Source organism: Ascaphus truei, chromosome 3 (assembly GCF_040206685.1).
Source record: "Ascaphus truei isolate aAscTru1 chromosome 3, aAscTru1.hap1, whole genome shotgun sequence".
In the NCBI taxonomy this organism is placed as follows: domain Eukaryota; kingdom Metazoa; phylum Chordata; class Amphibia; order Anura; family Ascaphidae; genus Ascaphus; species Ascaphus truei.
Window position 1 is genome coordinate 142,142,134 of NC_134485.1, and position 15,117 is coordinate 142,157,250.

Below are 15,117 nucleotides of genomic sequence, written 5' to 3' on the forward strand. Positions count from 1 at the left end.
GCTCAAACCGTGTTATAACGGATCGCGCTATAATGGGGTTGAGCTGTATATACCATACACATATTAAGTTATGGTGGGTGAAAAAGGCGACAAGAAACCTCCACCAGTTGAAACATGTCTGAGTTGTTTCTCTGGCTTTACATCTGATTCCCATATTGTGCTTAAAAGCTGTGTTAACAGCGAGCATTAGCTTATATGGGTTCCATATATGTGTTAACAGCGAGCATTAGCTTATATGGGTTCCATGTAAAAATGGATTTCAGGCAAAAGGTGACAGTGTGCTGATTTGCATGTCATTTCCCAAAATCCCTTCCTGCAGTGGAAGCACTGTATGCTAGGTGATAATGGTGAAAGGCTGGGTTGCAGACCTGTCCAAGACATGTGAAGTGCTCACAAGTGATCTTTTTATTTGAGATATATATATATATATATATATATATATACAGCTAAACCCCGTTATAACGCGCCTCGCTATACCGCGATTCGGTTATAACGCGGTTTTCCCGTGGCTCCCGTTTAAAAAAAAAAAAAAAAAAATATTTTTTAAAAATTATTTAAAATTTTTTTTTTTTGCACACTGCACACACTGCACACACTGCACACACTGCACACACTGCACACACTGCACACACTGCACACACTGCACACACTGCACACACTGCACACACTCACTGCACACACACTGCTCATTGCTCACACTGACACACACTGCTCACACTGACACACACTGCACAGACACTGCTCATTGCTCACACTGCACACACTGCACACTTCTCACACTGACACACACTGCACACACACTGCTCACACTGACACACACTGCACACAGCTCACACACACACACAGCAAGGTAACCCAACCTCTGTGGTGCCTCTTCAACATTAACCCCCTCACAGCCAGGGGAAAGGCTGTCCGAGCGTCCGGTGTGTCCCCCTCCCCTCTAGGCTGGTGTTACGGCCCGGGGCGGGGGGTGGCGGGGCCCTGCGCTGCGGCTGAGTGGCAGGACGACCCTACGCTACGGCGGGCCCTGTACTGCTGCGCGAGGGCCCTGTGCTGCGGCGGGGGGGGGGTTAGCGGTCTTCCGGAGACTGTGCTTACCTGTCTCCAAAGTAGCACATCCCGACAGCGATCACTTTAGGCACCCCTCACGTTCGCCGTGCGCATGCGCATGCGCCGTGCGGCTCATGAGGTGTGGATGTTCCCTGCCAGTTCCCTCTGCTCCTCCTGAAGCGGGGACCGGAGGGGCATCCCCGCTCCCATCTCCTGTCCTGCGGTGACCGGGGGAAGCGGGGACCAGAGGGACATCCCCGCTCCCATCTCCTGTCTCGCGGGATGAATATGCACTGATGCGGCGGCCATTTAAAAAAAAAAAAATTAGCGCGACCCCGTTACTAACGCGGTGGTCTCGGGGTGGACCCCGAGGACCGCGTTATAACGGGGTTTAGCTGTATATCACACACAAACCCAGCAATCTCAAACTCCAACACCCACCACATCATATAGGAGTGCTACTGAGCATGGCAAATGTATACAACAAAAGACGGAGCCCAATGCTACATCCAATTGACAAAATATATTTGGTAATATGTATAAAGTTAAATACTTCAATAATAATAAGTTCTTGGTTATTTATTTAAACCCGTTGGCCAAAGCGTCACAAGCCTGCAATACCAATGTCAAGGTATAACCAAATTTGCAGGTCCTAACACTACACTGTGAACATATACATAAACACACTTACATACACAGCAAAATGGGAGGAGGGGGCCACCTACCTCCAAACAACTGTTACCAGTTAGAATTTGAATTAACACACATATTCCCAGCAAGCTCAAATCCCAACACTCATCACATCATATACAGTTAGGTCCGGAAATAATTGGACACCGACACCATTTTCATCATTTTGGCTCTGTACGCCACCACAATGGATTTGAAATGAAACAACCAAGATGCAATAGAAGTGCACACTTTCAGCTTTAATTCAAGGGGTTGAACAAAAATATCGTATGAAACGTTTAGGAATTGCAACCATTTTCATACACAGTCCCCTTATTTTAAGGGCTCAAATGTAATTGGACAAATTAACACAATCATAAATAAAATGTTCATTTTTAATACATTGTTGAGAATCCTTTGCAGGCAATGACTGCTTGAAGTCTGGAACGCATGGACATCACCAAACGCTGGGTTTCCTCCTTTGTGATGCTTTGCCAGGCCTTTACTGCAGCTGTCTTCAGTTGTTGTTTGTTCGTGGGTCTTTCTGCCTTAAGTTTTGTCTTCAGCAAGTGAAATGCATGCTCGATCCGGGTGAGATCAGGTGATTGACTCGGCCATTGCAGAATATTGCACTTCTTTGCCTTAAAAAACTCCTGGATTGCTTTCGCAGTATGTTTTGAGTCATTGTCCATCTGTAAAGTGAAGCGCCGTCCAATCAACTTCGCTGAATTCAGCTGAATCTGAGCAGACAATATATCCCTATACACTTCAGAATTCATCCGACTGTTTCTGTCTTCTGCCACCAATAAATCAATCATCAATAAACACTAGAGACCCAGTGCCATTGTAAGCCATGCATGCCCATGCCATCACACTGCCTCCACCGTGTTTTACAGATGATGTGGTATGCGTCGGATCATGAGCCGTTCCATGTCTTCTCCATACTTTTTTCTTCCCATCATTCTAGTACAGGTTGATCTTAGTTTCATCTGTCCAAAGAATACTGTTCCAGAACTGGGCTGGCTTTTTTAGATATTGTTTGGCAAAGTCTAGCCTGGCCTTTCTATTCTTGAGGATTATGAATGGTTTCCACCTTGTGGTGAACCCTCTGTATTTGCTCTCGTGAAGTCTTATCTTTATGGTAGACTTGGATAATGATATTGCCTACCTCCTGGATAGTGTTCTTCACGTGGCTAGATGTTAAGGGGTTTTTCTTTACCATGGAAAGGATCCTACGATCATCCACCACTATTGTCTTCCGTGGACGTCCAGCCCTTTTTGTGTTGCAGAGCTCACCAGTGAGTTCTTTTTTTCTCAGAATGTACCAAACTATTGATTTGGCCACTCCTAATGTTCCTGCTATCTCTCTGATGGAATTTTTTTTTTGCAGCCTAAGGATGCCCTGTTTCACTGTTTCACTTTGACCGCATGTTGTGGGTTCACAGCAACAGCTTCCAAATGCGAATGCCACATCTGGAATCAACTCCAGACCTTTTACCTGCTTAATTGATAATGAAATAACTAAGGAATAGCCCACACCTTTCCATGAAACAGCTTTTGAGTCAATTGTCCAATTACTTTTGGTCCCTTGAAAAAGAGGGGGCTTCATAGTAAAGAGATGGAATTCCTAAACCCTTCCTCCAACGTGGATGTGAATACCATCAAATTAAAGCGGATAGACTGCACTTTAAGCCCATATTCATTATTTAACTGTAACTTGAATTTATTTTGGTACACAGCCGAAAAACCAAAACTTGTATCAGTGTCCAATTATTTCCAGACACACACGGACACACAGACATATATACATATATATATATACACACACAAAGTGCATTCCAGGCTTGGCTCTACGACCAGAATCGGACTCCTGCTTCCCTACGGCAAGATTAGCAGGTATAGTTCCGCTCACCCCATTCAATGCAATATCCTGCATAGCATGAACGACTTATATCTTATAACTGTACCCTGTATATGCCCCAAGACAGGACCAAGACCACTTCAATTTGTACTCCAAGAAACTCACATAGCCCTACGCCCCCCACAAGAAATTTCAATTGCCTCACAATTCACAGTATGAATCATGGCACATAAGCGCTCTTCTCGTACCTACAAAGAGAACAAGGCAGGGACCCTCGTTCAGCTGCACTGCATTCAGGTCAGTCAGCTCCACAACAGGTTTGGGGTGCCAAGGGAACTCTTTGCAGTCCACATCATGCAAGACTTCCACTCTACCTTGCCGTGTGATAACCTCTCCTTTGGGATCCAATATGATGAGGTTTGGAATACCTGCATGAGAAACAGAGGGTGAAGAAAGGAGTTATGCCAGGTAGTAGCATTATAGTACTGTAGCTCAGTTGCTGCATTTTTATGCTGGTCATTGAACAGAGAAGAGGATAATTTGAACAAGGAAACAACCTTTAGTTAATAACGTTTAGTATACTGTACATAATTTTTATATTTATTCTACAAAAACAGAAGCAGATATGTTGCTTGTGCAGCATTGTCCCATACCTTTAAAAACAATCATGACACTGAATTCAATGTCTATATGATTACAAGAGCAAGAACTGTAACTGCAGACAGTTGTAGAAACTTTCAGGGGACGAGCTCTGAACTTGCATTGTTGTTTAGTAACATGTCTGTTGTACCCCATATAATATGTGGAAATGCAAATACCATATCAACATGCTTATGTGGTCGAGCTGCTTAATTGAATTCTGGCCAATTCAGAGTTTAGCACAACCCATCATCTAGAGCAGTGGTTTTAAACCTTTTTTTAGTTAGGGAACCCCAGAATTAGCTAGCAAAATTCTGGGGAACCCCAACACTGCCCCCCCACCCCTCAAACTCCCCCTTACTCTCCTTCTCCCCCTTTCTCTTCTATATACACACACTCACACCCACCTTGACACACTCACACACATGCCCTCACACACACCCCCCCCCCCAACATACACACTTCCCCCCCCACACACACACAGTTCCCCCCCCCCACACACACTTCCCCTCCCCACACACACTTCCCCCCCACACACACACACTTCCCCCCACACACACACTTCCCCCCCGACACACAACACCCCCCCCCCCCACACACACAGACACACACACACACACTCCTCCCCACACACACATACTCCCCCCCCCCACACACACACACACACACACACTTCCCCCCCCTCACACACACTTCCCCCCCACACACACACACTTACCCCCCACACACACACACTTACCCCCCATACACACACACACTTCCCCCCCACACACACACACACACTTCCCCCCCCCACGCACACTCCCCCCCCCACGCACACTTCCTCTCTCACTCCCCCACACAGACACACACTCTCTCCCCCTGCCCCCCACCACCACACACACACACAGTCTCTTTAGGGGAGACTGTATCTCGCGCTGATGCTTCCTCTCATCCTCCTGTGAGCCCGAAGTTGATGCAGAAACGGGGAAAGGAAAGATAGCAGTGACCGGGCGGCTGCTGTTGCCGGGTCACTGCTATGTGGGGTGCTGCCGAGCCTGGGACAGCTGGCAGAGTTGTCCCAGCTCTCCCCCCCCCGGCAGCCACAGAACCCCTCAGGGGTGCTCACGGAGCCGCGTTGGAAAATCACTGATCTAGAAAAATGGATATCTAGCTGTAGCTGGAAATAACCTTGAATATACTGTACAATAGGTATTCAAAATAATCTCTTTTCTTCTACAACACTGACTTATGCAAAAATGTGTAGGCCCAAAGAGCTTACAATATAATGTTGCTGCTTCAGGCACGGGAATATTAAAGCAGCAGTTCAAGCAATATCCTACATGTGTTGTTTTTTTTTTTAAATAAATCAGTTCTGTACTATGAGAAAAAACTTGTAGCATAAAAAAAAAAAAAATGTTTCTAATGTATAATGTAGGAAGCATTTCCAAAGTGACAGCCTCTTTCCATTCTGGTAGGCTCTGGCTTTTGAGCCCCGTCCTCTCTCTTAGCAGTGCACCAAATGTATCTAGTAACTGCCCAGTCAATCATATTCCAGGACTACATTGCCCAGAATACTGTGCATGAACCGAATTAAATAACCTAGAGCAAATGATCGATTACAGGAGATCGGATCGATCTGCAGCTTAGCTAATCACTTGTCAGTGTGCAGATTGTATTGATGCACATATTGAATGGGGAAAAAATAAATATATATATATATATATATTTTTTTTTTTTTTAAACAGCAGCTTGAACTGCAGCTTTAAGTGACTTGCCCAAGGTTACAAGGAGAGCAAACACTGACTGTTATTTGAATCAGGTTCATCCGCTTCAATGGCAGTGTTCTTACCACTAAATTACTCCTTTAGCCCATTATTTTTCTTTGTTACATAGATATTAAAGGGGGGGGGGGGGGCTGGATTTCTAATGCACAACAGTATTTGCCAGGTCTATGAAGTGTTACCCATGAATACCTGTAATGCTTAATGCATAATCATTAGGGCAGAGGATATTCGGGATGGCAGCGCAGCTCTGCAGCTGTAGTAATCTGGAGGTTCTAGCGGGTTTCTTTTAAAACTTTATAAGTAGTAGAATATTTTTATGGTTTAATGTGTTGTGTGTTTTCAGTTACACGGTACTAAGAACATATGCAGATATTAAAACACAGGGACATGTAATAAGTTCAACAAACAAAATAACTGTACTTAGAAGCACAGCCATTTTAGGGGCAGTGGAGAGAGAGTTATGGAACTTGAAATACTACGTCAAAAACAGTATGAAATTATTTAAATAAAAAATATTACTCTGAGTTTGCCAGACTTGTGCTACTAGGTGGCGTTGCTGATTAAAGAAAAAAATGTTAATTTTTACAAAAAGTTTGCGTCTCATTTTTTTTTCATACATGGTGCGCAAAAGTGACGGGAAAAGCTTACTCTGAATGTAAACACATGAACCAACATATACAGTTGAAATACTGTAAACACACACCGACAAATTTTTGATCAAGCGTTTCAGGACTTCCTGAGCACATAGGAGCGACAAGGCTGCTGTAGCCTGACCTTCCCTTCCCAGTCTATGAACCTTCAAATCCCCGTACAATATACTTCCCAAATATAAACTCTGTGCGTACATTTTAAATACACGTCTGGGGATTGTGGTGACCATTGTAGTGCACGCACAATACATTCTGGGCAAGTTCACGAATTTTAAAGACCTCTGTTTTTCAGTTGTTCAAAGGGACACTAAACGGTTATAGAAGGTGAATTTAACATACAATATGCTGTATTAGTGGGGCAGTTACCTAGGCAAGACACTGTACCTCCTGAAAAGGAACACGCTTCAATATCAAGTAATACTGCGCGAGTAGGACTGCGTACCATCACTGCTTACTATTAAATGTTTACACTTTTTAGCGAATGGATACTCCCTAAAAACGGTCACTGGTAACATCCACCGCTACTTCTAATAGCCTCCAAAAACAGATGAGCCTCTAATGTGATGCAGAGCCATAACTGATCATCCCATCTCTCCAAGTGTGTGGGAGACTTCCTCATAATGCTGAAAAGTTATTTTTCTATTTCCTACCTAAAAAGAAAATCCAGGTGATTCATGACATGGCCGAGTTAAATACATTTCACCAATTGGGGTTTTACTTGACAGCTAATATCCTTTCCTGAGAATATTATTATGCGATTAACCACTTATCCAAAAAAAAAAAAAAACAACCCTTCTGTGCCATTTGACAGCAATTCGGGTAACTACTAGCAAAAGGGAAAATATTATACTTTTCATCTATAATTGAATGCCATAATTTAATTTATATTATTGATATTCAGTTTCTGCTAGCATTAGAATAGTGAAATCAAAGGACAGAGAAGAATACCCCTGTAAAAATGTATGCTTTTCTGTTTTGATTTCATGATTGCCTTATACCCTAAATGTAGCACCTGTGCATGCAGCAGTTTAGAATGATATCCTTGAGCAGTTACACCTCCACTTTAGCATTATAATAGAAAGAATTAACATTAGTATTGGTGTTTTGCAATCAGCAAAACATTGGAAGGCTCCCTAACATACTGTACCAGCTTGCCACATGACTCCTTCCACTAGCTCTCTGTGAAGGAAATTACATTTGCAGCCTCATTTTGCTTGTGCATAACTACATTAAGAAGAGGCGCCGACCACTATTTTATCTGGCCAAGATTTAGGTTATTCAAAGTAGATTTTTTATATACTATATTCGCACAAACACAGCCTACTGCAGCATAAATCATATACAGGCATACCCCGCTTTAACATACGCAATGGGACCGGAGCATGTATGTAAAGTGAAAATGTACTTAAAGTGAAGCACTACTTTTTTTCCACTTTACGATGCATGTACTATACTGCAATCGTCATATACGTGCATAACTGATGTAAATAATGCATTTGTAACCAAAATAAATATAGTAAGCTTTATAGAAAGAAAATCTTTAATGTCAGCTGATTTTTTTCTTACTAGTGCTGGCAGATGCAAAATGGATGAACGGAAAATTATGTAAAAATTATGTCAATTACCCCACTCACTCAATCCCCCCCACAAAATACATACCAAAACCCCCCACCCCTCTAAATACATGTAACCCCACCCCGCAATACATAATAAAAATACCCGCTCCCGCCAATACATTTTAAAAAGACCCCCACCGCCTCAATACATTTTTTTTTTAAAAAACACCGCCTTAATACATTTTAAAAGAGCCCCACCGCCTCAATACATTTTTAAAAGATCCCCCCCCCCCGCCCCCATACAAAAATCGGGCCGCACGGGTAAAATCATCACATCTCCTCCAACACCCCTCATATCACCACCCTGCGTCTCTCATATATCACCCCCACTGCATGTCCCTCACATCACCCCCCCTGCATGTCCCTCACATCAACCCCCCCTGCATGTCCCTCACATCATCCCCCCCTGCATGTCCCTCACATCATCCCCCCCTGCATGTCCCTCACATCACCCCCCCGTGCATGTCCCTCACATCATCCCCCCCGTGCATGTCCCTCACATCATCCCCCCCCCTGCATGTCCCTCACATCATCCCCCCCCCTGCATGTCCCTCACATCATACCCCCCCCTGCATGTCCCTCACATCATCACCCCCCCTGCATGTCCCTCACATCATCCCCCCCCTGCATGTCCCTCACATCATCCCCCCCTGCATGTCCCTCACATCCTCCCCCCCCTGCATGTCCCTCACATCATCACCCCCCCTGCATGTCCCTCACATCATCCCCACCCCAGCATGCCCCTCACATCATCCCCACCCCTGCATGTCCCTCACATCATCCCCACCCCTGCATGTCCCTCACATCATCCCCCCCCTGCATGTCCCTCACATCATCACCCCCCCTGCATGTCCCTCACATCATCCCCACCCCTGCATGCCCCTCACATCACCCCCCCTGCATGTCCCTCACATCACCCCCCCTGCATGTCCCTCACATCACCCCCCTGCATGTCCCTCACATCATCCCCCCCTGCATGTCCCTCACATCACCCCCCTCCCTGCATGTCCCTCACATCAACCCCCCCATGTCCCTCCTCCCTTTCTTCCCCTACCTGAAGCAGCGTGCAGGTTGCAGGCGGCAGAAGCATGGCAGTAAGCGGAGGCTCTGAACGGGCTCGGGGGGGGGGGGGTGATCGGAAGAGCCAGGCTGGGTGGGGGGGTGATCGGAAGAGCCAGGGGGGGTGGGGGGTGATCGGAAGAGCCGGGGGGGGGGGGTGGGGGGATGATCGGAAGAGCCAGGGGGGGTGGGGGGGTGATCGGAATAGACAGGGGGGTGGGGGGAGTGATCGGAAGGACCAGGGGGGGTGGGGGATTGATCGGAAGGGGTGGGGGGGTGATCGGAAGAGCCAGGGGGGTGATCTGAAGAGCCAGGGGAGGTGGGGGGTGTTCGTAAGAGCCAGTCATTGGATGAGCCAGGGAAAGGAAGAGCCAGGGGGAAGCTGGGGAACTGAAGAGCTATGGGAGCCGGGTAAAGGAAGCGCCGGGGAGAGGAAGAGAGGGCACACCGCCGCAGCATGCGCACGCTGCCCCCTGGTGTCCGTACTCGCGAAGCATGTGTACGTACACAGGGGGTAAGGTGCAATTAAAAAAAAATGTATGTACTTGTGAGTGTACGTAAAACGGGGTATGCCTGTATTAGTTTCTAAAATGCCTTCAAACAAAAAGTACAATTTCCCCCCCCAAAATTAGCATTTATTATTTCCAGTCATTAAAACATATTCAGAATCACTTCAAAGAGTGAAGGTTGTATATTGGGGTTGTATCAGTCTAATCAAGTGTTTTTCAGCAGGGGTTCTTAGGAATCGTTGGGTTCGCCGGGCATCCTAATGGGTTCCTGACAATTTTCAGGTCATTTGAAAATTGTACCTATTACAGAAGAATTTACAATGAATCTGATCTCAAACTTGGTATTAGAGAGGGTTGGGCTTCCTTACAATGCATTTGATCACAGATGCGCTATTAGAGATGGTTGGGGTTCCACAGAATTCCCCTATAATTATTGGGTTCTGTAAGAGATATGTGCAGAGGTATATATAATGGAGACCAATTTGGGTGAAAATTATATCTTGGCTTTATTAAGCCTGTTCCTTTATCAAGGGACTTGTTTTCCTAACTTTTATGTTGAAGTGCTTATTCCTATTGTCACATTTATTCCTGCTTTAAAGCGTTATGTACATGGATGCCGCTATAAAAATAAAGATCTACATAAATTCCTAAAAAGTTAGGTGTAAAATGTCCACAAGAGTATTGTAGTATTGTAATGTAATGTAATTTTAGATACATTAAAACAAATATTATACTCCGAAATTGTGCAAGCATTTATAACACCTGCACATGACCATAGTGTACAGCTTAAAAAAAATGCATTTAGCTGCAACTATTATAAAATTAGCAGGTGCAAAAAGTCAATGGGCCACTCCAAGACCGTACAGAGGCTGGATTTGGCCCAGGGCCACCAGTTGAATTGCGTACTTTATAACAAAGGAGAGGCCGTCTTTCTTTCCCTGCAATGTTAGATACCTCTAGCACTGAAATGTTATTAAGACGAAACCAAAGGCCTAAATACCTCCGAGCTGCCTCAATAATGAAGTAAAAAATATGTTTTAGTTGGTGTTTGGCTACTTTCAGTTAATTATCCTCCTTCTTCCTTTATGTCCACAGTCACTGATGACTGCTGTTGGTAAGTTATCCGCTGTTGAAATTAAAAAACAAACAAAAAAACACATAGGAGCTATAATCAACTTTCCACAAGAGCCAGCAACTCACAAAGGCAGCATGCGGAAAGAGCACTGCATTATTATAGCAATGGTAAACTTGATGTGGATGCCCAGAGACCTGTTAGACGATATACCTGGCCCTCTGATTCATTTACTCCTATTTGTGGCAAAATAAAATAAACAAAAAATAATAAACACAAGTTTAAAATCAGTGTTTTTTAACCATTTTTTTTTTAGGGTCAGTAAATACCATTTGTAGGACTAGCGAATTCTAAAAGTATTGCTGCCATTTATTTCATCATTCAGAACAGCCATAAAATAATAATGCTAACAACACATTATAGACACATTCTTTATATTGCGCTTACCGAGGCAGAACCTGCCAAAAGAGCAAAGCACAGGGGAGATAAAGTCTTTTAACAGAGATTCAAACTAGGTACTTTTACTTCCTGGTCAGTGATGCTTCTCCTTTCAGGACAGAGCTCCTACCAATTCTCCAATTGGCATACAGGTATAAGAAACCTCATTGTCAGCCTACACATCACCCTCCACTGAAGAGCTGGTGAGTGTCTATGGGTGACAGAAAGAAGAGCTTTGTATAAGTTTTAATATTTCACACTAGGGTATATGTGCACCCACAGTTCACCATTATAATAAGGTAACTGTGATATTGGCTTTGGCCAGCTTTTAATTGAACTAAATCACAAAAGCATATGCTTCATTTATTTAAACCCTAAATGGTACTTTCATATATATTTCACAAAGTTTAGTCTAAAGGACAATAAGAAATTACATATATTCAGTGTAGGCAGGGTTTCACCCGGAGACTACGGGTTTTGGCCACGTATCCCCGGGCTACAGGTTTACCTAGTAAAATTCCAGGTGGTGGCAACCCTGGGCGGGCAGCGGCAACGTCTCCCGTCATCTCCCCCTGCAACTACTGGCAATATGGCTGCGCGGCATCAAATTGCGTTGCGTGCCATCTCAATGGGAACACCACGTGACGTAACAGCATCACGTGACTCCTGTTGCCATGACGAGACGCTATGTGACGACATGCGGTGCCATGTCATGGCAACTTGACGGCACGTAGTGTCCCGTTGTCATGGCAACGCATCCTTTTACACCGCACAGCCATATTGAAGAGAGATGCAGGGGGAAGATGCCGGGAGGAAGCCAGAGGCAAGTGCTATATTTAAAATAAATAAATATCCGGGTTGTCCTTCAGTCGAATATGGCAACCCTGAGTGTAGGTACCTGCAGAAAGTAGTCTACCTGACGAGGTTAGCAGGCTGAATCATGTTTTGATCAAAAGATGCAACCAAATGACTCTTTTGTCACAGACTTAGGTTATAAATGTAAACATGTCACTAGTCTATTTAAGCCTGAATTGGTAGGATCTGTTCTTTTGTTTTCCATTGATGCTGTGAGTAGGCTTCTCCCTCCACTGTACCCGAGATGAAAGTGTGATGTTACTCGTTTAAACTCCGTATAAACTATTACTATTCATGTAAAAGTTGAATTTTTATTTTCCTTTAAAAAGAAAGATTAATCTGTTTTAGACCGGTTATTTCATTATCTGTTGAAAACCTAAATATTCATATAATGTCAACAAAGTGGAATCTAATGCAGTTTAATCCTGTCTGTTAAAGAATGAATCCACGCCACTTACTAGATGGAAAATGTTAAAGGCGGTGGATAGGATTAGAGAACAGATCGCGTGAGGACATCACCGATCCGGTACCGCTTGGGAGTTTGCAGACCATAGATGACAACAGTTGCCCTGCAGTAGATGTGCCACAAACGAGAGGGGATGCTCTCTAATCCTATCCACTGCCTATAACCTTTTCCATCTAGTAAGTGGGAATTGCACCTAAAGGAGCTGTGAGATTTATGAGCACTAATTGCTAATAACAGCTGTCTTATATTCATTGTTTTAATAAATGTGTTTTTTATTCAGTAATATATCACCTTTTCTATCTTTTGAGGCTTCTACATTATTTTTTGTTGTTTCATTTGTTCATTTTTAGAGCATATGCTCATTATATGGTGACTAATAATATCATTGTATGCCCATATATTAGTATAGGTGTTTTTTCCTTTTGTTTTTCATGCCCTTTAAATACCAACATCATTGGATGATCCAAGGACCCCGTGTTCAACATCATTGTATGGTTGTATATTCATTTAATAATGATTTTTGACACCAACTAATTTGTACTAAAATGTATATATAGGCGCCATATCCATTTGTGTTATATGGTTTTTCAGTGACCAGGTGGTCAGTGTTAGATTTGGCAGCCGCCCTTTATTCACAATATTGTGGAATAATAGGGAATTGAGTTCTATATATGTATATTTGTGTGCAGACATACATGTACATATATAGATATATTTAGATATATACTTTGTGATATTTGTTTTAGCGCTGCCTAATTCTACCCATTGCAAATAATGAACTTTACAGAAATTATTCACAAGAGTAAACGTGTATAAAAATATAGTGTATGTAATAGATGTAAGCCAAATAGTAACAAACAAAGGAGCTACTGTAGCGTTCTCACATTGAAAAAACAGCCTTGAAAATGTATATGAAGAAAGGATCTTGAGTAGCGGTCATCACAAATGCGATCCATTCTCTGCATTAAGACCTCCTAAAGGACAACTCAACAATAAATCAGGAGAAGCGCACAAGGCAAGTATAAAAGTCGTATTGCAAAGATGAAAAGTGTAGCACACTTAAAATAAAAACACAAACAATAGCGGCAATAGCAGAGTCCACAAGAACCGTCCCAATGCAACAAGCTCGGGGCAGGCCGCATGCTGATCTGGAGCGCACATCGAGGGCCGAATCAAACGAATGCTTGCTGATGTCAACATGCTGCTTCGACGCATTTTGTCATAATGTACTTCATCAGGGTCACAGTGACCCCGGTGGGCTTCTCCCGATTTATTTATTTTATCGCTGTATGTGTCCTGGTCGCCAATAAGATTTTACGCATTTCCTTACATGAGCAGATGTGTTTCATACTTAGTCAAAATACAAAGAATGTGCAGAGAATCAGGGTTGCTGATGGCCTTTTGAGTACTTTTGTAAAATACTGGTATTCCACACAGCCTTACACTTTTTACTCACTGTGGGGCACTAGAATTCAAGTCACCTTGTATTTTGGACCTTGATCCATACAGACTAAACGATATTGTTTCTCACCTTGTATGCCATACAACCGGTTTAGCCGCGACCTCCTGGCCTCATCACTGTATGGAACAGCCAGCCAGGGCATCTCGCTGAAATACTGTTTAAAGGATTCTTCAGACCTATGCAATGAAAGAAAATATTGCTGGAAACGCTTGGCCGTGACTCATATTTTTGGTTGAATTACAAGACCATTAGTACTAAACTACGGTCTTGGAAAAGTGATACAATGAACCCGTCTGCCCTCTCAAATGTGAAAATAGCTTACAAAGATCCATTCATCCAAAATGTATTGGATAGTTTAGTTTAAAATGTATGTTGATCACTGCGTTCCACCTAATAGGGCTATTGGAACTTAAAACAGACACCGTATTATTGAATAAGATGTAAGTGTTCTTTTAAGTCAAAACATCCAGCTTTGCTTTCTTGTCCTCATTTCTAGAGGGATACCCAAGTATGAGGCACCATTTTAATGCAATAAGATAGCAGTTTAACCTTTTTTTACAATGCTCACCATCTGCTAGAAAATATTTGGTCTCTGAACCCCTAATTAATAAATCCTATTGCCTACTAACCAGACTATTGCTAACAAATCTGTGTGACTGACCCCAGACAGTATAGTGTCCTGAGCTTGTGGTGGAGAACGCATGCTTAATAATCCCCCAAATTGCACCTCTGTGTGTGCAGATAGTAGTGATGTACCGAGTACCCAGAATTACCCGGTACCCGGCAGGTTTTCAGCTACACGGACATTACCCGGACCCAGCAACTGAGGAGTGGGCCCGGCGCCGGGTAATACCCGGTGTCGGTAATGTCAGGGTAACTGAAAAATACATCATCACTTACCTGCTGTCAGCGACAGAAGGTGAGGAAGACCCATGAGGAAGACCCATGAGGAAGACGGCGGCGACATCTAGACAGGTCAGCAGAGGTCCTGTGGCGGTGGCAGCA

General features: G+C 43.7%; 1 protein-coding gene across 1 annotated transcript in view; it reads right to left on the minus strand.

Moving 5' to 3' along the window:
• NXN (nucleoredoxin) overlaps positions 1-15,117 on the minus strand; it is a 181,402-nt gene that overhangs the window by 19,357 nt on the left and 146,928 nt on the right. The window contains exons 5-6 of the mRNA XM_075589592.1: positions 14,182-14,288; positions 3,829-4,008 (exon numbers count right to left, since the gene is read on the minus strand). Of these exons, the coding sequence (XP_075445707.1) occupies positions 3,829-4,008; positions 14,182-14,288 (287 nt within the window). The remainder of the gene's footprint in view (positions 1-3,828; positions 4,009-14,181; positions 14,289-15,117) is intronic.